The sequence below is a fragment of the Callithrix jacchus genome, chromosome 9 (assembly GCF_049354715.1).
Source record: "Callithrix jacchus isolate 240 chromosome 9, calJac240_pri, whole genome shotgun sequence".
In the NCBI taxonomy this organism is placed as follows: domain Eukaryota; kingdom Metazoa; phylum Chordata; class Mammalia; order Primates; family Cebidae; genus Callithrix; species Callithrix jacchus.
This window is the reverse complement of record NC_133510.1, coordinates 132,053,347-132,077,099: the sequence shown is the minus strand read 5'-3', so window position 1 is coordinate 132,077,099 and position 23,753 is coordinate 132,053,347. Positions and strand designations below refer to the sequence as shown.

Here is a 23,753-nt window from a genome sequence, read left to right as displayed (position 1 = left end):
GCCGGGGCCAAAGGCTGGCGTTGGCCTGAGCAGGCCGAGCCTGCCCTTTTCTGGGCTCATTCTTCGGGAGCCCTGGAGGCAATGAACCAACTACAAAACAAGAGAAGGAACGTCTTTTTCTGTTAGACACGTGCTGCTGATTCTCTTGAGGACCTAAATTCAAGCAGCGGAGATAATGGTGAGATACCCCATGTCAAAAGAGTCTCAAGGAGGAGAAGAGATGTTGTGGGTGGTCCCGTTGCAAAGGGTATGTGAGGGCTGCAAGGACCTTTTACAGAAGAGGGGGTGCAGCCCAGCTAGAGCCTTCCCGGGTTTCAAGAGCACCACCTCCCCACTCTGGGGGGTGCAGCCCAGCCAGAGCCTGCCCGGGTTTCAAGAGCACCACCTTCCCACTCTGGGGGGTGCAGCTCAGCCAGAACCTGCCCGGGGTTTCAAGAGCACCGCCTCCCCACTCTGGGGGGTGCAGCCCAGCCAGAGCCTGCCCGGGTTTCAAGAGCACCGCCTCCCCACTCTGGGGGGTGCAGCCCAGCCAGAGCCTGCCCGGGTTTCAAGAGCACCGCCTCCCCACTCTGGGGGGTGCAGCCCAGCCAGAGCCTGCCCGGGTTTCAAGAGCACCGCCTCCCCACTCTGGGGGGTGCAGCCCAGCTAGAGCCTGCCCGGGTTTCAAGAGCTCCGCCTCCCCACTCTGGGGGGTGCAGCCCAGCTAGAGCCTGCCCGGGTTTCAAGAGCACCGCGTCCCCACTCCGGGGGATGCAGCCCAGCCAGAGCCTGCCCGGGTTTCAAGAGCACCGCCTCCCCACTCCGGACTCGGTCCTGCAAACACAGATACTCTGGTGGTGGACTGCAGAGTGGTGCTGGGATAGACATATTTTGTCGAAAAAAAAAATGGAGCAATTTAATGGAGCTGACTGCCGGATGAAGAGGTTAGATCCACCCTGGCCCCCATGCCACCCTGTCATCTCTGATGGCTACCCTGCCTCCATCTCCTGCCACCAGTGAAGTCTAGTCCTTTCTTCTCCCTTAAATTCTGGAATTACAGAACATATGAAAAGATAGAGAAAAGATCAAGTAAAAGGAGGCTTCCTGCAGAAACACCTTCATCCTGTTTCCCAAACTTTTGTGACCTTAGCTGGCTTCCTGTCAGAGACAGTTAGACGGTCAGAGAGGCGATGCCATCCCAGTTTCACTGTACGTCGTAGCCAGCAAGGAGAAATGGCGATGCGAAAAGAAACGGTATTTTTAAACCTCCAGATAGAACTTCAAACGTACTTCTGAACTCCAACGGGTATGCTGCTCGGCTCTTCCAGCTTTCAGAAGTGCAGAATGTTATGGACAAAGACGTCACCTCCCTAAATAAGAAAGGGAGTGATGGACAATTTCATCCGCCCACTTTCAGTACTCAAGTTACATAATTACCTCCAAAATTGCGGCTGACATGCCTTCAGAGACCGAGCTGTTCACCACCGCGAAGCAGTTCTTCACCGCGGCGTGCAGGTCGCCTTGAGGCATCTCTCCGATCAGTCGTACCCCAGCAGCCCTGAGAAAACACGAAGCAGGGGGTGGCTCTAATCCCAGGAAGCTCCTGAGCAGCAGTTGGGAGGAGGAGACAGGACAATCTGGGTGAAACACTCTGGATCAACAAGTAAGCACTGCTGACAAAGCGTTCACCAGGAGAGCAATACTGGGGTAGAAACCCTCGTCGCTCATGTCCCTGACGAGTAGGGGAGGGAGCTGTTTAACATGTCTGTTCTTGTTTTCAGTATGCTCAACAAAGACACCTGCTCTCAAGGACTACAGGAGTCAGAGATAAGGTTTCTGCCATTTTCTCTGTTTGATTTAGAAAAAGTTTTTCTGGGCCGAGCGCGGTGGCTCAAGCCTGTAATCCCAGCACTTTGGGAGGCCAAGGCAGGTGGATCACAAGGTCAGGAGTTCGAGACCAGCCTGACCAACATGGTAAAACCCCATCTCTACTAAAAATACAAAAATTAGCTGGGCATGGTGGCGCTCGTCTGCAATCCCAGCTACTCAGGAGGCTGAGGCAGGAGAATTGCTTGAACCCAGAAGGCGGAGGCTGCAGTGAGCCAACACCGTGCCACACTGCACTCCAGCCTAGGCAACAGAGCAAAACTTGGTCTCAAAAAAAAAAAAAAAGGAATGGAAATAGAAATAGTAAGTAGAGATGATAATGTAACAAAAGCCCTGTCCCAGCACACAGCACTGACAGCTATTTTGTCACAGACATTTTGCCTTGTTCTATTTTTTTCACCACGTAATGTCAATCTGTGCCTTTCTTTGATCTTCCTCGTTCCTGCCACTGGCCACCACTCTCACGGCCCTGCCCCGCGTCCCTTCCCTGAGTGGGTGATACTTTTACACACATGCGTCTGCACCGGGGAACGATCTAAAGGTCCCTGATTAGAGATGGGAAAAACCAGTCATTGTCAGTGCCCTTTGCGGTTGGCATAGCCAATGTGATCTGGCCGGAATCCTGAGGGGCTGTGGGGACACCACTTTACAGGGGACTGACCCAAATGAGACCCACGACTTTCTGGCTCTGCTCATTCCCATCGCCCCACTTAAAACGCAGACTGATGATGCAGCTCTGGAGCCACGGGCGAAGGAAGGCTGGACAGAGACAAAAGCCAGATCCCCAAAGTCTCAGGGAAGCTTCCATGTTGCTCCATGGCTGACCACCCTCAGACTTGTTGATGTGAGCAATGAAAGCTCACTCTGTGAGCCTGTGCTGTTGGGTTCCTGGCAGACAAATGCAGCTCATCACCACGATACCAACAAAGTGCTCTGCAGGCAGGCAGTGACAAACACTGGTACTCCTGCATTCTTCCAAACCCTTGAGAGTTTAAAGCTTTCCATTTGGCCAGTTTGATCAGTTACTAATTATAATCACAGAGTGGTTTCTACTGGCATTTCCCTGGGCAGATGGTAGTGCCTGGGATGCCACGGGGCCGGCTGGGAGGATGGATGAGGAAACACCCGTAAACTGCTTGGAACAGTGCCTGGGACTGTTCGAATGAAGGTTAAGGTCACTTAGGGGACACTCAGGTTTCCTGTTCGGCCGCATGTCTGGTCTCCACCAACTCTTACCTTTTCACTTTGGCTTTTACTTCCCTTGTAAACACTGGATCGACCTGAAAAGAGACAAAGATAAACTTTGCGGTTGCCGCCTGCTGGAAGCACGGGCCTCGGTCTGCGGCCCTGGGGGCATCGGTGGCTGCCTGACACTTGGAGCTGAAGCACCTCTTCAGCCGGGACCTGCTCGGTACAACAGGCTGTTGTGCTGAGAAACTGGTGTGTCAGCCAAGGCTTTCATTGACCAAGGTGCACTCATCCCAGATGATTCATGACTCAGCAGGCCCTTCATGGGCTGAAAAATCTCACAGTGTAGCCGGATGTTGGATGGTTTTCCAAGGACACTTCCACAGGCAGAAGCCCTAGATAGAGCTTCTCAGATTATCACAGTGATTAACCTGCATGTCCGCTTTGAGGTCATTAAATGAGGCCTTACTGCTTGCTGGACACATCCCCCAGTGGCCTAGTCTGCAACACTGAATTCAACCCTCTCAAAACTGTGGGCACTGATGATCTGACTATGGAGCCTCTCTTTCAGCATGGGGATGGTAAGCCAGAGACGGTTATCAACAGACTGAAGGCTCTGAAGCCAAACAAATCCAGTTCTGAAATATTATCAGAACAAAAGCAGGTTGGAAACATTCTCCGGAATGGAAACAAGATTTGGCCCTATTTACATGCTTTCCTACAAACTAAAGTTCCACAAACAAGCCAAAAAGCTTCCGTTACTCCATGAGGAGAAATGTGTGCAACGATTAATAGTTAGGCAGGCCAGACACAGTGGCTTACGCCTGTAATCCCAGCACTTTGGGAGGCTGAGGCAGGCGGATCACAAGGTCAGGAGTTTGAGACCAGCCTGGCCAACATGGTGAAACCCTACCTCTACTAAAAATACAAAAATTAGCTGAGTGTGGTGGTATGCGCCTATAATCCCAGCTACTTGGGAGGCTGAGGCAGCAGAATCTCTTGAACCCAGGAGGTGGAGGTTGCAGTGAGCTGAGATCCCATTGCACTCCAGCCTGGGTGACAGAGCAAGACTCCATCTCAAAAAAAAAAAGAAAAAAAAGGAAGGCAGTAGATGGGCAAACCTCTCAGTCCTTGCATTTAGAAGCTACTTTTCCTAAGACTTCCAGTATGTATGAATCTTTGAAAATTACATTACTTTTTTTCTTCTGATTTTCTTCTGGATACTAAGGATGTGCTAAATGAGTTCGATACCAAGATTCTTCCTTTGGAATCATCTAGTGTGTTTTATGCAGCTATCCTCAAAAACGTCAGCAATGTCTGAACTTTTAAAACATCTATTAGAGCAAAATTGAGAGAGCATTTGGTAGTAATCTTTTTGTTCAGTTAATAAGTGGTTGAAAAAGTTTCCATATTTTTCTGGAAAAGCTGTAAAAAGTTACATGTCATTTGGGGAAAATACGTGATTGGCAATTTTTTCATAGATTGATGGCAAAAAAGACATTTCCAGCACTGCGGAACATGGGGAGACATTATGTAATATTCCAGAACGAACAGATTTGTTGTAAGACACAAAGTCACGGCTGCCTTTACACTAAGAAATGTAGATGCTAGCCATATATGCTGTATTTATTTTGTTGTTAAGCATACTTTCAGTTGACTCAGAATTTTCAATTTGCTATAAAAACGTATCAATATATAGAAAAATATTACTTTAAGATGACTTGTTTCCTTTGAAAATAGATATGTACTGAGGGTTATGATTTATGTCAGAAATTGACATCATTTGTCATTGGACAAGCACCAAAGTTGAATGAATTTTCGACAAAGTGTAATTAAAGTCTATATGTTTTTAGATGTGACTCCGGTTAAGAAATGTGTTTTAGGGTCTACCTGCTGGTTTCTCTTTTTAATCCAAATGTAGGATCTGCCCTGATAAATACCAAGTTACAGCCCCATCCCCCACTAAAAAAAAAAAAAAAATGGGAAAAAGAGAAAAGCCCTGGTACTATGTAAAAACAGTCAGCATACTCTGTCGGTGGTAAACAGATGAGGCCTGCCTGGGAAATGCTCTCTTGGCATAAACAGCAATCCATCATAATGTGTAAACAGGTGTGTCAATGAAAAGAATTTACATGACACGTTAACAGGGACCAGGAAAGTGAGTGAGTTTCCTGAAGGAGTCCTTTGTTTCTGATCAAAGAAATCGATACCTGTTAGCATTCACTGCCAGCCACCTTCTTTTAAGGAGAGAGAACTCTACTGGTGTCATCTGAGCGGCCATTTAAAAATCGGAATCGAAGGTGATTCCTTCGTGGGGCAACAAGGATGGCTGCTGGTGTGCTGTGTGGCCTGGTAGGAGGGGTGGGGCATTCGAGAGGCGGAGGAAAACCGCGATTACGTCTTCCAGGGCGTCTGCACTGTGGCTTTACTTGGTGCCAAATCAAATGAAGCAAGCCCTCGTACAAGCTGCTATGAACTGCCTTTAAAAATCTGCTCCGTTTTTTCCCGGGTACTTAAAATACAAGTGCCAGTAAGTGGTTCTTATGTATTGGGGGGTGGGGGAATTTTATTTTCCTTTTCTTCTGATATTTTAAAAATTCGTTGATCTTTCAAGATGAACCAAGGTTTTTAAAAAGAATTATAGTAAACACTTTTCTTTATAAAACTTTCTATAATGCCTGATTTGAATGTGAATCTTATGTGCTTTCTAAAAACCACACTTATGGATTATCATTAGGTTATCAGGCATCCATTGGCCTGTAGCTGTCACTCTGTCCTTGGTCCTTCACAGGGCCTGCTCTATCCCAGCTTCCTTTCTGCTGCCCGATGCCTCAGTGGCTTCTGAAAGACTGTGTTCTAACAAATGATCTTAAAACAGTCCAATGAATAAATAAAGATAAATGTTAGCAAAAGCCTGAAATGAGGCTCAGTCTCCAGGGAATCACAACTAATGGCAGCAGAGCCAGACTCAACAATTCAGAGTGGGAAAAAAATAAGTAGGAAATGGTACTATGAACACAGCTATTAAATAATAAAAACAATCATAGTAAAACACTAAAAAGAGAGAGCAGGCACAGTGGCTCATGCCTGAAATCCCAGCACTTTGGGACACCCAAGGAGGGTGGATCACCTGACCAGGAGTTCGAGACCAGCCTGGCCAACAAACATGGTGAAAGCCTGTCTCTACTAAAAATACAAAAATTTTTAGCTGGGCATGGTGGCGCACACCTGTAACCACAGCTGCTCAGGAAGCTGAAGCGGAAGAATCATCTCTTGAAGCCAGGAGGGGAGGTTGCAGTGAGCTGAGATCGCACCATTGCATTCCAGCCTGGGTGACAGAGACTCTGTCTCAAAAAAAAAAAAAAGAGAGAGAGATAAAGGAGAGAGAATGTTTCAAAGAATACATATAGGCTCTGCTTAGGAGCCTACGAAGGTACACCCGAGTGTGGCAAGGGAGAACCCTTCAGCCAACTTAAGGTCTTGAGACAGAGTCGTTTCCAGAAAGGGGACAGTCTGACAGCAACCCAACATTGCGGTGAACGTTTTGCCTGAATGATGCAGAAGGATTCTGTCATAAAAACCTTCAGGCAGAATAGGTTAGAATCCTTAGTAAATCTGTGACCAAGGATCGGACCATATAAAGTATTTTTAACAGGATGACTTCGTAGAAACAGTTTGAAAGGCAAGGACGTGTCCAGCAGCTGATGAATGAGTAAACATGACGTGCCTATCCACACAAAGGAGTGCCACTCGGCCATGACAAGGATGTACTGACTGAGGCTACAGCAAGGGTGAGCTTTGAAAACACGATGCCACGTGAATTACACCGGATGGGAAATACCCCAGAGTCCACGATTCCATTTACAGGGAATGCCAGAGCGGGCAAATCATAGAGACAGAAAGTAGACCAGCGGTTACCTGGGGGTTGCTTGGGATCTAATTAGGAGCTATTGGGGTGGGGGGGAAATGGGAAGTGACTGCTAAATGGATAGAGGGTCTCCTTTTGGGGTGAGAAAAATAATCAGGAATGAGATAGGTGTGATGGTTGACAACTTTGTGAATAGTCTAAAAGTCACTGGGTCGTGCACTCTAAAATGGTGAATTTCGCGGCATGTGAACTCCATCTCAACTTTGTGTGTGTGTGTGTGTGTGTCTATTTATTTGTTTTTTATTTTTTATTTTTTATTGCATTTTAGGTTTTGGGGTACACGTGCAGAACATGCAAGACAGTTGCGTAGGTACACACATGGCAGTGTGCTTTGCTTCCTTTCTCCCCTTCACCTTTTCATTAGCCACAACCTAACATCCGCCAGTCGGAACTTGACTCCTGCTTCACGCCTGGAAGGAACACGTGCTTTGGGGCAGGGACTGTGTTCCGTCCCGTTGCATCCCTGAAGACTAATAACACGCTTGTTGACTTCACGCAAAAAGTAATGGCAACGTGTTCTAATGTATCCCTCCTCTATGACAGGCCACAGGTTTGTGAGCAAACTCGTAGTGGATGTGTGGAGGCCCCAGACTGAGGGGACTCTGGACACGGAGGCCCAGGGTCAAGGCCCCCCAGGCACCAAACTGGCCTCATGCACCTTTGCGGACGTCCCTGCCTGTCAGCCTGCTCATCTGTCCAATGGGAACTCGAGCACCTTGGGACTGCTCGGAGGGGTAAATGACTTAGACGACATGAAGGGCTTAGTTAGAACGGTGCCCGGGACATAGTAACTGCTATACCTGCTGCAGAAGAACAAAGCCTAATGTCAAAGTCTCATGAGAAAAATGCTAGAGTAACAGTGAGAGCTACAGATGGCATCACCAATACAAAATATATATTAGCTCCAGGAGCTAATCTCACATATATTATATGTGTATAATATATAATATGTAATTTCTGTGTATATATACATATATGCACATTCATGTATATACACACACATACATATATACCTACACATAGATATGTGTACATATGTATGTATTGGAAGTGGGATCTGACTTGCTTTGGGTCCGTGTCCCCTCCAAATTGCCTGTTAAATCGTAATCCCCAGTGTTTGCGATGAGGCCTGGCAGGAGGTGACTGGACCCTGGGGTGGTTTCTAACAGTTCAGTGCTGCCCACCTAGTGCTGTATCGGGGTGGAGCTCTCGGGAGATCTGGCCGTCTGAAGGGGTGTGGCACCTCCGCTCCGCTCTTCCTCCTCACCCAGGCAGGTAAGACATGCTTACTTCCCCATCGCCGTCCGCTATGATTACAGGTTTCCTGAGGCATTCCCCGGCATGCTTCTCATACGGCCTGAGGAACCTGAGCCAATTAAACCTATTTTCTTTATAAATTACCCAGTGTCTGGTAGTTCTTTTAATACAGGGTCTCACTATGTGGCCCAGGCTGGTCTTGAACTCCTGAGCTCAAGTGATCCTCCAGCCTTGGCCTCCCAAAGTGCTGAGATTACAAGCATGAGCCACGGTGCCTGGCTGAGCTTAATCTCAAATGCATACTTTCTTTTTTTTTTTTTAAGTAGTAGAGATGGGGTTTCACCATATTGGCCAGGCTGGTCTCCAACTCCTGACCTTAAGTCATCTGCCCACCTTGGCCTCTCAACGTGCTGGGATTACAGGCGTTAGCCATCACACCCAAGCTCAGATGTGTACTTTTCAAATTACTCACACATTTGAGATTAAGTAACACTGCCAGACTTCTGAACATTCCAGAACTGGGAGGTAGAGAAGCCCCCTGATTGCCTGAAAGGAACTCCTGGGCTCCCAGAGGCAGCAGCCACACTCCTGACCACCAGAAACCTGGCCATGACATGACTGTCTTCTGCAACAACCCGGCCTCAGGTGAGTTTGCTTACCGAGGTGCTGAGAGGACCTTCCTAGGGTGCTGTCTCACCTGCTCCAGCCCACTCAGGACAAAGCTGCGGTGGCAGTTATCTACACAGCCATATCGGCGAATCCAACAGCAAAGTCTTCCACAAAACAACCCACACCCTTGCCTCTCCTGGCGTTTCCAACAATGAATATAATTTTAAAGTGCTGAAAAAATTCCTAAAATTATGCAAGTGTAACACAAAATTCTAAACATTCCTTCAAAGTACAAGCAGAGGGTCTAACACATTTTGCTAATGCCGTGCCTGCCGTTTCTTCCCCGCTGCTTCTCCTGGTGCGCGGGAGTGAAGGTGTATTCGATCTCTATTCCCGTTTACACTTTACCAGTAGGCATTATGAATTACAAACCAGGCTGGTTTAAAGAACATGAGGATATCCCAGCAGTTTATAACACTGACTGAAACAAGGCTGCTTCCTAGAAACTTTATTTCGGTTTCTTCTGGCAACGAGATGTTTCAGGTGTGGGTATTAAACCTCAGATCCTGCAGATGACCAGAAAGCCTGAGATTTAACCCAAAGGATTGGTAACGTGAAGCCTGTTGACATCCCCGAGGTCATTACGTCACTGAAAATTTGCTGTTAGCTTTCTGCAAGTTTGGATGCATAAGAAAATTTAAAATTATTCCTAGAAATCTATTTCAAGAGAAAAATTCATAGCCGTCCACGTTTTTGTTTAATGCTGTTGTTGCTACTAATAGTTAATTCTTCTCGGCACCTACTCTGTGCAGAACATGTGCTAAGTCCTTTACCTGCATTAGCTCACTTCTTCCAACAACCTGGTTATCAATACCCGCCTTTACACATGAAGACACTGAAGCTCAGAGAGGTTCTACAGGTCAAGCAGGGTCTCACAGCTAGAAAGCTGCAGAGCCAGGGGCACATTCAGGCTGCCAGGGGCTGGATTTGTAAAATCATGCTCCGCTGCCTCTCTGCTTTCTGTTAAAGTATTTCATCAAATACAGCTCATAAGCTTATGCAGATTATGGAAAGCCTATCTACTTATTAATTTACCCAGTGCACCCCATCCATGTCTGTTCTCACACTGTTAATGAAGACATATCCAAGATGGAATAATTTATAAAGGAAAGAGGCTGAACTGACTCACAGTTCCAGTGGGCTGAGGAGGCCTCAGGAAACTTACAATCATAGTGGAGGGGAAGCAAACATGTCCTTCTGTACATGGCAGCAAGGAGGAGTACAGAACGAAGCGGGGAAGTCCCTTACAAAACCATCAGATCTCAAGAACTAACTCACTATCACAAGAACAGCATGAGGGTAACCACCCCCAGGATTAAATGACCTCCCACTGGGTCCCTCCCATGACACATGGAGATTATGGGACTGCAATCCACGATGAGATTTGGGTGGGGACACAGGCAAACCGTATCAGTGTCTATCTGTGTCCCTGCATTTTCTTCACCAGGAATGCCATCCTCTGTCCCCAAAACCATCCTCTGAGATGCAGGCAGTGCCCCTCTCTGGGCCACTTTCCGATCACCCTGTCCAGAAGGAACACCCCCGCCCCAGGCTGTCGTAACACCTCTTCGAGGGGCCACCCTCTTTTGATACTTGCCCACCTTCTCTTCCCAACTCATCTCCACGTCCCTCCCAAGGCCAGGCACGGGGCCCTGCGTACAGTTCTGTGCTCTCTGCAAAAGGAATGATTTCCAGCAAACCCTGCCTTTCCCCTTCCCATTTCTGATGCCTTTCGCTCAGATTATCCTAAACAGTTGAACGACCCTATAACCCTACCATCTTATCATGAAAAAGCACACGGTTCAACGAAAGTCTTTTTTGGGCTCTACACATTAATTTTCAAAAGCACATTTTATGAGTATTTTTAGTTAGAAATTTCTCTTGTTTTTAGTTTTATTAGCATGCCACTGCTCTCATAATAAATATTTAGGAAAAAAATCATTTATCAAGGAAAAAAATCAAATTTTATAAGACCCACGAAAACACTTCAACTAAAACTTAACTGAAGGCATAACAGCATCTGTCAAATTGAAACTAAAAAGTGCATTAAATTTTCCTGGGTTTACCTTCCGCATCAGTTTACTTTCCAATCTCTCAGTGAGGCCAAGTGGAACGGAGTGAAAGATAAAGAAAAACAGAAGGGTGGATCTTCTTATTTCATGAAAGTACAGGTCATGAAATTTTACAAGGCAAAAGCATCACAAGCCACAGTGAAAATTCTCATTTCCTCCTTCCAAGCTTATTTATTTTCTAGCAAAATATATTGTTTCAACTCCCAGGCGTAAGGGAAATAATCTTTGATATAAGAAGTTGTCGTGGAAAGTCATTAAGCTGCCATGCTCAAACCAAATGTTCATACCTGACTCCTCATCAAAGAGCACCAGAGAACGCACCCACGCACAATCCCCTGCAAGCGGAGGCCATACGCTCCGCTGAAATGGTTGAACCGAGAGATCAAAGAAGCTTTAACAGAAAACCAAAGCCATACTCAAACCATCCTGCAGCTAAAACAGCGTCTCAGCATGTCAGCGCAGAAAGGAAACATCAGCATGAAAATATGTTTTCCTTAGCACTCACAGGGTGCTGCCTAGGAACAGCTTAGCCATCCCCATTTTACCGCTGGATAATCTGAGGGATGGAGCAGCTAAGTCACGTGCACCCAGGTAGCCGGATGCACAGTCTATGGCGCGCGTGTGATCACTCTACCACATAGCCGTGTGGCTGTGGTCTAGCTGAGTCTCGCCAGCAGTTAGCATCGAATGATTTCGTGCGGGACTATGACCCATCTTTTAAAAAAAGTTCTTGCTAAGAATTACCACAAAAATAAACATGTGTATGGCATCTAAAAACTAAAACAGTGCTAGGCATGGTGGCACGAGCCTGCAGTCCCAGTGACTTGGGAGGCTAAAGTGGGAGGACCGCTTGGGGATGGGCGTTCTAGGCCAGCCTGAGAAACATAGTGAGATCCCGTCTCTACAAATAAATACATAAACAAATAAATATAAATAAAACATATGCAGCCTCAGCAACATTTTAGGCAATCTAAGAACATCTACTCTACTTTTTTTTTTTAAGACAGAGACTCACTCTGTCACCTGGGCTGGACTGGTGACAATCCTGGCTCTCTGCAACCTCCGCCTCCTGGTTTCAAGCAACTCCCTTGCCTCAGCCTTCTGAGTAGCTCAGATTACAGGAGTGTGCCACCACCCCCAGCGAATTTTCTGTTTTTAGTAGAGATAGGATTTCACCATGTGGGCCAGGCTGGTCTCGAACACATGAGCCACCGCATCCGGCTACGCTACTATTTTATAAAGTGCTGGTAGAGTAGAAAATGCAAATTAAAAAGCAGAGGAATGATATTCAAAGCAAGCTGCTGCAGCAACTGCCTCCTAGCTCATCCAGAAATGGCCAGTGCAGGAGTCCACACAGACACACCCGCCGGCACTGCCTCCTGGCTGCATATAGAAATGTCCAGTGCAGGAGTCCACACAGACACACCCGCCGGCACTGCCTCCTGGCTGCATATAGAAATGGCCAGTGCAGGAGTCCACACAGACACACCCGCCGGCACTGCCTCCTGGCTGCATACAGAAATGTCCAGTGCAGGAGTCCACACAGACACACCCGCCGGCACTGCCTCCTGGCTGCATACAGAAATGGCCAGTGCAGGAGTCCACACAGACACACCCGCCGGCACTGCCTCCTGGCTGCATATAGAAATGGCCAGTGCAGGAGTCCACACAGACACACCCGCCGGCACTGCCTCCTGGCTGCATACAGAAATGTCCAGTGCAGGAGTCCACACAGACACACCCGCCGGCACTGCCTCCTGGCTCATACAGAAATGGCCAGTGCAGGAGTCCACACAGACACACCCCACCTGCACTACCTCCTGGCTCATACAGAAATGTCCAGTGCAGGAGTCCACACAGACACACCCCGCCTGCACTGCCTCCTGGCTCATACAGAAATGGCCAGTGCAGGAGTCCACACAGACACACCCGCCTGCACTGCCTCCTGGCTGCATACAGAAATGGCCAGTGCAGGAGTCCACACAGACACACCCGCCTGCACTGCCTCCTGGCTCATACAGAAATGGCCAGTGCAGGAGTCCACACAGACACACCCCACCTGCACTGCCTCCTGGCTGCATACAGAAATGTCCAGTGCAGGAGTCCACACAGACACACCCCACCTGCACTGCCTCCTGGCTGCATACAGAAATGTCCAGTGCAGGAGTCCACACAGACACACCCCACCTGCACTGCCTCCTGGCTGCATACAGAAATGGCCAGTGCAGGAGTCCACACAGACACACCCGCCTGCACTGCCTCCTGGCTGCATATAGAAATGGCCAGTGCAGGAGTCCACACAGACACACCCCGCCTGCACTGCCTCCTGGCTGCATCTAGAAATGTCCAGTGCAGGAGTCCACACAGACACACCCGCCTGCACTGCCTCCTGGCTGCATCCAGAAATGGCCAGTGCAGGGGTCCACACAGACACACCCGCCTGCACTCCCTTTTGCTGAAGCACCTCCAGCCTGTCCTGTTCCAGGCTCACAAAAGAGTGGGCTGGGACCCAAGCTGGGATAATCCGGGGCCCTCTTCCTGGACCCTGTCCTTGAAGTGAATGACAGAGACTGAGGCATGGGTGGGGCTGGTTTTCTCAGGTGTGAAGCCCTGAAGGAAGGGCTTCTTGACACGACACCCTGGCATCTGGAATGCCTTGGTTCCACCTAAATCCAAGCTGGCTTGCCAGCCTGCCCAGGAATTCTCTTAGGGAGTGCTCCTCCTCTTCTAATAAATAGCTTTTGGCTGGCGTTGGGCCAGAGGTGGTTTCTGATGCCTGGGGTGGAGGCTCAGGACTGAACTGCTGTGGTTTCTTCATTGGGACCTCCTGAGAATTGGGGGTCCATGGAGAGAAATGGACAAGAGGGAAGCACTGCTATAGATACACTGCCACTGCCTCCTAAAAACTGATGGAGCTGGCCGGGCACAGTGGCTCACACCTGTAATCCTAGCACTTTGCGAGGCTGAGACAGGCGGATCACCTGAGGTCACAAGTTCAGGACCAGGCTGGTCAACACGGTGAAACCCCATCTCTACTAAAAATACAAAAATTAGCCGAGTGTGGTGGCATATGCCTATAATCCCAACTACTCGGAAGGCTGAGGTGGAAGAACTGCTTGAACCCAGGGGGGCGGAGGTTGCAGTGAGTCCTGATTGTGCCACTTCACTCCAGCCGGGGTGAAAGAGCAAAACTCATCTCAAAAAAAAAAAAAAAAATAGACTGTCTCTTCTAAGGCACACTAAGTAAGTCAGTCAATGCGATTTTGTACTAAGAGGCAGTGAACGCGATCTGGAAAAGCTCCAGCCCGCCAAGTGTCTAACTGATACCTAAAGGGTGTGCTCACTCATCGAGCTTTGCAGTTAACAGAGAAAGAAACGGGCGGAAGCAGAGTGCGTGCGCACTGGACGCCACAGGTAACGGTGAGATTCACGGTGTTCAGTCTGTTGTGTGCCATAGTCTTTCCAATAACAATTTTAATGTGTCCCAAGACTTAACCCCTTACCCACTTCTCAAACCCACCTCCAGCTCCTCAGCACGTGCACCAGTCACACTGCAGCAGAGTCAACCACAAGCACGAAATCGCCTTAGGTCTCCTGCTAGTTCTGTATTCAGAACTCTGAAAATTAACCGATGTTTGGAAATTTTATAACGATGGTGGAGGAGAGGGAGCTGAGGTTGAGTGGTCAGGGGAAGCGTATCTGAGGGTGGAGTCTGAGCCAGACAGGTCTGCAGAAAGAAATTGGCCCGGAGGAAGCGGAAGCGCACTGGCCCTAACCAGAGAAGAACTTCAGTGCGCCCCACACCCACAGACCCACGCACAGACCCACGCACAGACCCACGCACAGATATACCCACAGACCCTCGCATAGACCCAACCACAGACCCACACACACCCACAGACCCACGCACAGACCCACACATAGACCCACCCACAGACCCACGCAGAGACCCACGCACAGACACACCCACAGATCCACCCACAGACCCACGCACAGACCCACGCACAGACACACCCACAGATCCACCCACAGACCCACACACAGACCCACGCACAGACCCCGCATCCAAGGTCACCCAAGTCTCAGGGTTTCAAACTACACTGCTACTAGGTAGCAAATTATAAAATCAATTGTGGGGTAAAATAAAAAGAAGCGTTTCTCAAAATGGCATAGGATAGAAAAGCATGTCATAACAAAAGGCAGCATGGGACAGTTTTTAAAACCTCAGAATGCGTGAACTGCATGAAGTAAAAGAAAGTGCATTAACAGCCCTTGTTTCTGACGCATGCGTGTGTGCGCGAGTAGCAGGTCACTATGACAAGCGTGCGGGAATCTGCTCTGCCCGTGCCTGGAGCTGCCTGTGGATACCCACCTGGCTTCCCCACTCTGTGCTTGGTGACACCTGCTGAGTAATTGGAAACAGGCCTTGGTAAAGCGTTGACACCATGGACACTGATAAACAGGGCTTTGAGGAGACAGGGCTCCCCCATTTCCTAAAAAGCGCTCTCTCCCAGAGAGAAGTGGTTTGCACAGTTAAAAACCAAACAACACGTGAAGACACTGCCCTGTCTGCAGCGTGCGAGGCACTGAGGACCTAGACGCTCCCATTCCGAAGCTTCTGTGGGAGGGAGGGAATCGGAGGCAAACAAGGGGCCTGCAATGTGTTAGATTCAGTGTGGCCTCAGAAACTGATACTCAACTTATTCCATCACTGAGGTGATGTCAAGGTTCTTGTGGCGGTGTTTGTTGCTTTTCCCCGTAAATTTGAGAAAGACCTTCGACGAGGCAGAGATCTTAAATCAGGGTCGTGCCCAGAGCCTTTGCTGCTGCCAAAGCTCACCAAGGCGGGAGGACCGGCGGCCTCACTGAACCGCAGCTGGATGTGGAAGTCTCGGTTTCAGCAAATCCCAGCACAGCTCGGGGCTGAGTGTAAACAGGCGCAGGCCTGGCGCTCACGACCGTCTGCTTAAGCAGCAAATCCATAACCAAAGGATTTGGTTTCCATTTCCATTTCCTAGGACTGCTTTAATTATACACAGCAAAGTGCCTCGTGGAACAGGTGCTTTAGAATTCTTAATACCGTATGAATTACAAAGACTCTCAGACCACAGTCCTTCCCACCCGGGTCCTGGACGCGCTGCTGCAGTGCTGCCTGTCCAGCCACCCTTTCTCTCTTCACTTTGTGTTGTCTGCTCCGCCCAAGCAAACTGACGTGCTGGGCGGGATGTGCAGCTCCAGACGGGAACATCAGGGGTTCAGGGCGGTGGGGGACTCCTCTGGGACCCGCACTCGCCTACCATGCATCTTGTCATCAGGTAGGTTACAGATGGGTTAGACTAGTGTGGAAATAGGGAGTGGAGGCCGCTGGAAATCGCGGAGGAGCTAAACTGTCCCCTGATGGGGCTGTCCATCACCTCTGGGGCCTAGGGCACCTTCAACCAGCCCGTGCCTCCATCTGTTCCTAATTCTGGAATGTCAAGTCCCAGTCAGCTCCTCAACAGCCAAAGCCATTTCGAGATTACCTCCTTCCAGAATTAGAAGGGGTGTGTGTGTGTGTGTGTGTGTGTAGCCTGTGTGCGTGCGTGCATGTATGTTGATATGCGCACAGTGTTTACTTAGATCCCAGCACTTAAAGGCATTTCGCTGACATTATTTTTAATAAACACACACACACACACACACACACACACACACATTTGCCCCTCCAAATGAAAAGAGGAGGCCTCTGGACTTGGGGCTGCTCCTGTAGAGTCAGCTCCCTGCCCTGCAGGGACAAAATTCCTAACAGCCGCTATAGGAGGAAAGGCAAACACGTTTTACACTCACATTGTGCTTTCAAAAGTAGACAAATGACAGTTAGAGGACAGGGGCCGTGTTCCAGAAAGAAGTGGTAGAGGGGGCGGGGCGCGGTGGCTCACACCTGTAATCCCAGCACTGTGAAAGGCGGAGGCAGGTGGATCACCTGAGGTCAGGAGTTGAAGACCAGCCTGGCCAACATGGAGAAACCCCATCTCTACTAAAAATACAAAATTAGCCGGGCATGGTGGTGTGCACCTGTAAATCCCAGCTACTCAGGAGGCTGAGGCAGGAGAACTGCTTGAACCTGGGAGGCGGAGGCTGCAGTGAGCGGAGATCACACCACTGCACTCCAGCCTGGGAGACAGAGCGAGACTCCATCTCAAAAAAAAAAAAGTGGTAGAAGAGACATGTTTCCTCCGGGAAGTGAAAAACTTTTCTGACTGCTTCATATGAAAACAGCAGCAGCAAGGTGGCGTCGCTCCTAAAAGACTATTACTGGCACCTGCTGCCTCACCGCAGGCAGCCGAGCCCGAGAGGACAGGTAAGTCTCAGAAGGCACCCTTTGTCCAGCAGCCCTCTCATCTCCCACCTCTGCATCAACTCATGGGTGCCCTGAGTCCTTACTTCTCTGGAAGTGGGCTCTGTCACACACCTAGTGCTATCTGTGTGCCCCTATGTTTGCCCCTGTACTGGCTTCCTGGAGAGAAAATGTGACCCCAAAAAAGCCAGACCCAGAGACCAGATCACCCAGAGACACTGTACGTGTGTTCAGTGTCTGTGGAGGCTCCTTCTGGCAGGGGCTCTTTTGAAATATTTCTTCCACCCCACACGCTAACCCTTCACAGAACTCTTTCCCAAACTTCGGCTATTCACATGCACTTTCACAGTCTGGCAATCTGCGCACCATCTGGACCACTGCTTAGTTAATACTCTTTGTGAAGTCCATTGATTTCAAAAGGAGGTTTTCATGGCTAGAAAGCCAGTATCAAGCACTATACACAGGATGTGATATAAGAATGAAAACAACGAAAAAGAAAACCACGTTTTACATTCCTTCTCTACGCTGTTGTTTCGTGCCCATGGCTCCAAGCCTGAGGGCTTCTCTCTTGATTAGCCAATTTTAGCATCAAACTAGAAGCTTTTCTTTCAACGATCTTCAAACAGAAAAGTGAAGAGAGAATTTTAAAAAGTAATGATAATGACCGTGCCTCTATGGGACTTAATATTAATTAGTGCGCTGGGAATTACCTTGTTACCACAAGGCTAGCACTTAATGTGTGTGTGTGCATGCGTGCACGCACGTGTGTATGTGTATATGTACGTGTGTGCACGCCTGCACACACATGCGTGTATGTGTATATGTACGTGTGTGTGCATGCCTGCACGCACGTGTGTATGTGTATATGTATGTGTGTGCACGCCTGCACACACATGCGTGTATGTGTATATGTACGTGTGTGTGCATGCCTGCACATGCGTATGTGTATGTGCATAGGTACGTGTGTGCATGTGTACATCTGTGTGTATGCCTGCACGCATGTATGTGTGTGTGTGTGCCTGCCTGCACACACGTGTATGTGTATAGGTACGTGTGCATATGCCTGCACACACTTGTATGTGCATTATACGCCTGTGCGCACGCCTGCACACACGTGTATGTGTATATTTATGTGTGGGGGGGCGTATGTTAAACTGCCACATTTAAGGGTAATTTAGCTTCCATATCGTATTCAATGTGGCCACACAGATTCTAGCCCTTGATGTTTGTTTGTTTGTTTATTTGTTTTGAAACGGAGTCTTGCTCTGTCGCCCAGGCTGGAGTGCAGTGGTGCGATCTCGGTTCACTTCAACCTCCACTTCCCGGGTTCAAGTGATTCTTGTGCCTCAGCCTCCCGAGGAGCTGGGATTATAGGTGCAGGCCACCATGCCTGGCTGAATTTTGTATTTTTAGTAGAGACAGTTTCCACCATGTTGGCCAGGCTGGTGTCAAACTCCCGACCTCAGGTGATCTGCCCACCTCGGCCTCCTAAAGTGCTGGGATTCCAGGCGTGAGCCACTGCGCCCGGCTAGCCCTTGACATTTTTCATACCTTATGTGGTCCTTTCCAGGTAAATATTTCCAAAAGTCTTTTGAAAATACTGAGAAAAGCTTGCAACTCCCCCGGCATGCTTTCTGGGGTCCCTAGGGAACTAGGAAAACTATATAAGGAAGAACCGCAAAACAAACCAGGCTCCAGGCAGTTGGGTAAAGTCCCATTCACTCAGGTTTTCAGGGACACTGCTGTTTCAGGGACCAGAAACAGAAACCCCTCAAAGAAATGGAGGCGACACTGCCAGTGGTGCACCCGCCAGGCCGAAAACACTAAGGGTATTTTGTTTTCCAGATTGCTTGACGTCAATAGAAGTTCATTTGCATGAGACGACCAGTGCAGCCACACAGATTTTATCAACACTACAGACCAGGCAGCTGTCTAGTCCGTGGGAGCTGCGATCGCAAAACGCCAGAAACCGGAGGCTGACAAACCACAGACAGGCACTGCTCACAGTCGCAGAGGCTGCAGGCCCAATATCGAGTTGTGGGCAAGATGGGTGTCTGGCGAGGCCTGTTCCCACCCAGATGCTCACTGTGTCCTTGCTTGGCGGAAGGGGCGAGGCAGCTCTCTGGGGCTTCCCTAACCGGCACTCATCTTCCCTTATGCCCGAATCCCCCTCAAAGGCCCCACCTGTTAATACCTTCACATTGGGGATTAGGTTTCAGCATGGGAGTTTGGAGGGACGCAAACACACAGGCCACAGCAGCAACCACGGAACAGAAACCCCACAATGAGGCCGGGCGCCGGGGCCCACGCCTGGAATCCCAGCACTTTGGGAGGCTGCGGTGGGCGGATTGTCTGAGCTCAGGAGTTTCAGACCAGCCTGGCCAACGTGGCTAAACTCCACTAAAAATACAAAAATTAGCCAGGTGTGGTGGCGAGCACCTGTAATCCCAGCTACTCAGAAGACTGAGGTGGGACAATTGCGTGAACCCAGGAAGCAGAGGTTGCAGTGAGCTGAGATCATGCTATTGCACACCAGCCTGAGTGACAAGAGCGAAACTCCATCTCAAAGAAAAGAAAACCCACAGAGACACGGAGCGGTCAGGGCCAGCGGTCCACCCCGTCTGACTGGAAACACTAGGTATATTCTGCTTTCTAAACCGCTTGGAGTAAGTTATGAGTTCATTCTGGCGAGATGCCCAGGGCAGCCACAGACTCTACGAGTCTAAGTGCTTGGGACTTCCGCCAGGACCGGCGTGGAACACAGCAGGTGTTGGATCCTCATCTGGTGAGGAATGAGTGAATATCCCGGAGTCCCCATGGAATTGGAGGCGGCATCTCCAAGCGTCTCCCAGGGGCTCCATCCTCGGTCACGGCTGCCAGGGTCGGGTCGGAACATGTCCAGTCCCAGTGTGTTTCTCAGATTTACAGATACTCATTTCCACACAACAGGGCTCCCAAAGGTGTCACCTGCCACCCGATGCTGGGTGGAAGGAATGACACCAAGTTTGTTGAGCAATTTAAGGAAATTTCAAAAACAATTTGGATCACACATAATATCTGCCTTATGCACCAAATTAAGACTAATTTTCACTTTATATAACTTTAATTTTCTCTCTATAGAACTCCTCTGTATTTTGTTTTTTGTTGTTTTTTGAGAAAGAATCTCGTTCTGTTACCCAGGCTGGAGCGCAGTGGCACAATCTTGGCTCACTGCAACCTCCACCTCCCGGGGTCAAGTGATTCTCCTGCCTCGGCCTCCCTAGCAGCTGAGATTACAGGCACCCACCACCATGCCCGGCTAAATTCTGTATTTTTAGTAGAGACAAGGGTTTCACCATGTTCTCAGGACTGGTCTCGAACCTCTGCCCTCAGGTGATCTGCCTGCCTCAGCCTCCCAAAGTGCTGGGATTCCAGGCAGGAGTCACTGCACCTGGCTGGACTCCTCCGTATTTCTGTAGAAGTTATTAGTTTTATGCAATAAATCTAATAATGTAAAGATTAATTGTAGTTGTAATGATCTTTAACCATGGTCTAGTTTTCATTTTTTAAAAGGCAAACTGACTACATTTACTTAAAAAGAGGAAAAGCCAGCCGGGCGCGGTAGCTCAAGTCTGTAATCCCAGCACTTTGGGAGGCCGAGGCGGGTGGATCACGAGGTCAAGAGATCGAGACCATCCTGGTCAACATGGTGAAACCCCGTCTCTACTAAAAATACAAAAAAAAGTTCGCTGGGCACGGTGGCGCGTGCCTGCAATCCCAGCTACTCAGGAGGCTGAGGCAAAAGAATTGCCTGAACCCAGGAGGCAGAGGTTGCAGTGAGCCAAGATCGCGCCATTGCACTTCAGCCTGGGTAACAAGAGCACAACTTCGTCTCAAAAAAAAAAAAAAAAAAAAAGAGGAAAAGCCACTTGGTTAGAAGAGCAATGTAAACTAATTGTGGAAAATACACAGAAAGTAAAAGAAGGAGACAAAGGTGAGGTCAGTGCTTACTGTGCACCCACTTACCTCAGGGCCCACAATCACCAGGTACACACTGGGCTCGTCCTGGTGCCATTCTGGAGAAGAAAAAAGAAAACAAACACGTAACATGGGTTCCAGTCACAGCTGCAAGCACGGTTTGCTTCGGTATAAATGTCTCAGTTTATATTTCATGCCATTTGGCTTTCATTCATGAGTCAATTTAAATAGTATTTATTTAGAATTTCTGTATTTGACATTTTATGATTTTAAGCAGAATTTTTTTCTACGATAATATCCATTATCTAGATTTCTAATTTACTGGATAACTAGGATGAGTGTCCAATATCACTACAATTCAGTGTGGACTTTGGAATATACTAAAGCTATATAGATGAGCTTAAACAATAAATAAAACTCCAAACGCATCACACAGATTGGTATGTGTGAAATATTTTCAGGTAAAATTCTTTTAGTCTTACAATTACTTGCTATTTTTGTGATTTTCTCAGAGCCTGAGGACACAGGACAGTAGAAAACAAAGCGGACATTCCTCCCAGAGCTGCTGATCCCATACAGTTTTTCTGTTCTTTTCGAGAGCAGCAATCTAGAAACAGCTCTCATGTGCAGAGAATGAGCTAAGGAAAGCTCAAAGCCCCGAAGAGGGAAACGCTGAGACGCGAGCCCACAGGAATGCCATAAACAACGGGGGAAGGTAACAGCACGCACACCTGAAAATGCGCCCACTGGAATGCCATAAACAACGGGGGAAGGTAACAGCACGCACACCTGAAAATGCACCCACCGGAATGCCATAAACAACAGGGGAAAGTAACAGCACGCACCTGAAAATGCGCCCACCAGAATGCCATAAACAACAGGGGAAAGTAACAGCACGCACCTGAAAATGCGCCCACCAGAATGCCATAAACAACAGGGGAAGGTAACAGCACGCACCTGAAAATGCACCCACCAGGTAGAGAGGGTCCTTCACTTGTCGAAGTCCACAGATCAGAAGAAATATGTGCAAATTGTCAGCACTTTGGTTAATCTCTGTAAGAGAGGAGTTCGGAATGCTTTCAGTAGGGAGGACTCTGCAGTGATACCACAGATGCATTCAGAAGTGGAGGCCTCTGACTTCGAGGCCAGCTGCTCCTATTCTTATTTTTGAGACAGAGTCTTGCTCTGTTGTCCAGGCTGAGTGCAGTGGCACAATCTCTGCTTGGCTCACTGCAACCTCCATCTCCTGGGTTCAAGCAACTCTCCTGCCTTAGCATCCTGAGTAGCTGAGATTACAGACATGCACCACCACACCCGGCTAATTTTTGTAGTTTTAGAAGAGATGGGGTTTCACCATGTTGGCCAGGCTTGTCTCAAACTCCTGACCTCAGGTGATCTGCCCGCCTCGGCCTCCCAAAGTGCTTGGATTACAGGTGTGAGCCACCGCGCCCCAACAATGTCTTTACTGTGAACTAATGCTTTCTGGTGGGAAAAATGCAGCTGGGCTCAGGCTGTAAAACGCCACTTCGCCTCTGCTGTAAAGAAGAAGGATGAGGCAAGGGAAAACTGACTCAACTATGACTGAAATAGCAGCCAGATATTCTAGAAAAGACTCAGATATAATTCCAGATAGGAAGAATAATTTCTTGATGAAACTAGAAAAATGTACTCATGAACTCATATACGCATAGAGGGCTACACACATCTAAATAAACACATGTCCTTAAATCAACCCAAATGCCCTTCAATGATAGACTGGATCAAGAAACCGTGGTACATATACACTGTGGAATACTACGCAGCCATAAAAAGGAATGAGATCATGTCCTTTGCAGAGACATGGATGGAGTTGGAATCCATTATCCTCAGCAAACGAAATACTGCATGTTCTCACTTATGAGTGGGAGCTGAATGAGAAGAGCACATGGACACATGGGGGGAAGGATGCACACTGGGGCCTGTTGGAGGGTGGGAGGGACAGGAGGGAGAGCACCAGGAAGAATAGCTAATGAACGATGGGCTTAACACCTAAGTAATTAAATAATCTGAGCCATTGCACCAGGCCAAGAATGAGGTTTTAGTGTGGAGACTCAGCCATCCTGGCTGCATGAAGCCCTGGACACATGATGAGCTCATGCAGGACCCAGTGAAAGTTTAGCCAACTTTAAGTGTCCAGGTGAGCCCAGTGGACACACACGAAGCAGCCCTCACGGATTAAATGCATCAGAAGAAATGCAGGGGGGCTGCTTTCAGCTGGTGCATCTTTTATTTTTTTTTCTTTTGAGACGGAGTCTCACTCTGTTGCCCAGGCTGGAGTGCAGTGGCCCGATCTTGCTCACTGCAACCACCGCCTCCCAGGTTCAAGTGCTTCTCCTGCCTCAGCTTCCTGAGTAGATAGGACTACAGGCACATGCCACTGCGCCCAGCTAATTTTTTTTTCTATTTTTAGTACAGATGGGGTTTCACCATGTTGGCCAGG

The 23,753-nt window shown here is 48.6% G+C and overlaps 1 protein-coding gene and 1 pseudogene across 8 annotated transcripts in view; one reads left to right on the top strand and one right to left on the bottom strand.

Moving 5' to 3' along the window:
• GLT1D1 (glycosyltransferase 1 domain containing 1) overlaps positions 1-23,753 on the bottom strand; it is a 127,573-nt gene that overhangs the window by 37,289 nt on the left and 66,531 nt on the right. For 5 of the 7 annotated variants that reach the window (XM_035258175.3, XM_035258180.3, XM_035258179.3 and 2 more), the window contains exons 7-10: positions 22,232-22,327; positions 21,323-21,372; positions 3,103-3,146; positions 1,417-1,537 (exon numbers count right to left, since the gene is read on the bottom strand). In XM_035258175.3, coding sequence (XP_035114066.1) covers positions 1,417-1,537; positions 3,103-3,146; positions 21,323-21,372; positions 22,232-22,327 — 311 coding nt within the window. The remainder of the gene's footprint in view (positions 1-1,416; positions 1,538-3,102; positions 3,147-21,322; positions 21,373-22,231; positions 22,328-23,753) is intronic. The other 2 variants (XM_035258176.3, XM_035258181.3) reach the window with 2 other exon arrangements.
• Positions 688-3,987, top strand: LOC144577700 (GTP:AMP phosphotransferase AK3, mitochondrial pseudogene; annotated as a pseudogene). Its single transcript, XR_013522216.1, has one exon. The product of XR_013522216.1 is annotated as a GTP:AMP phosphotransferase AK3, mitochondrial pseudogene (transcript).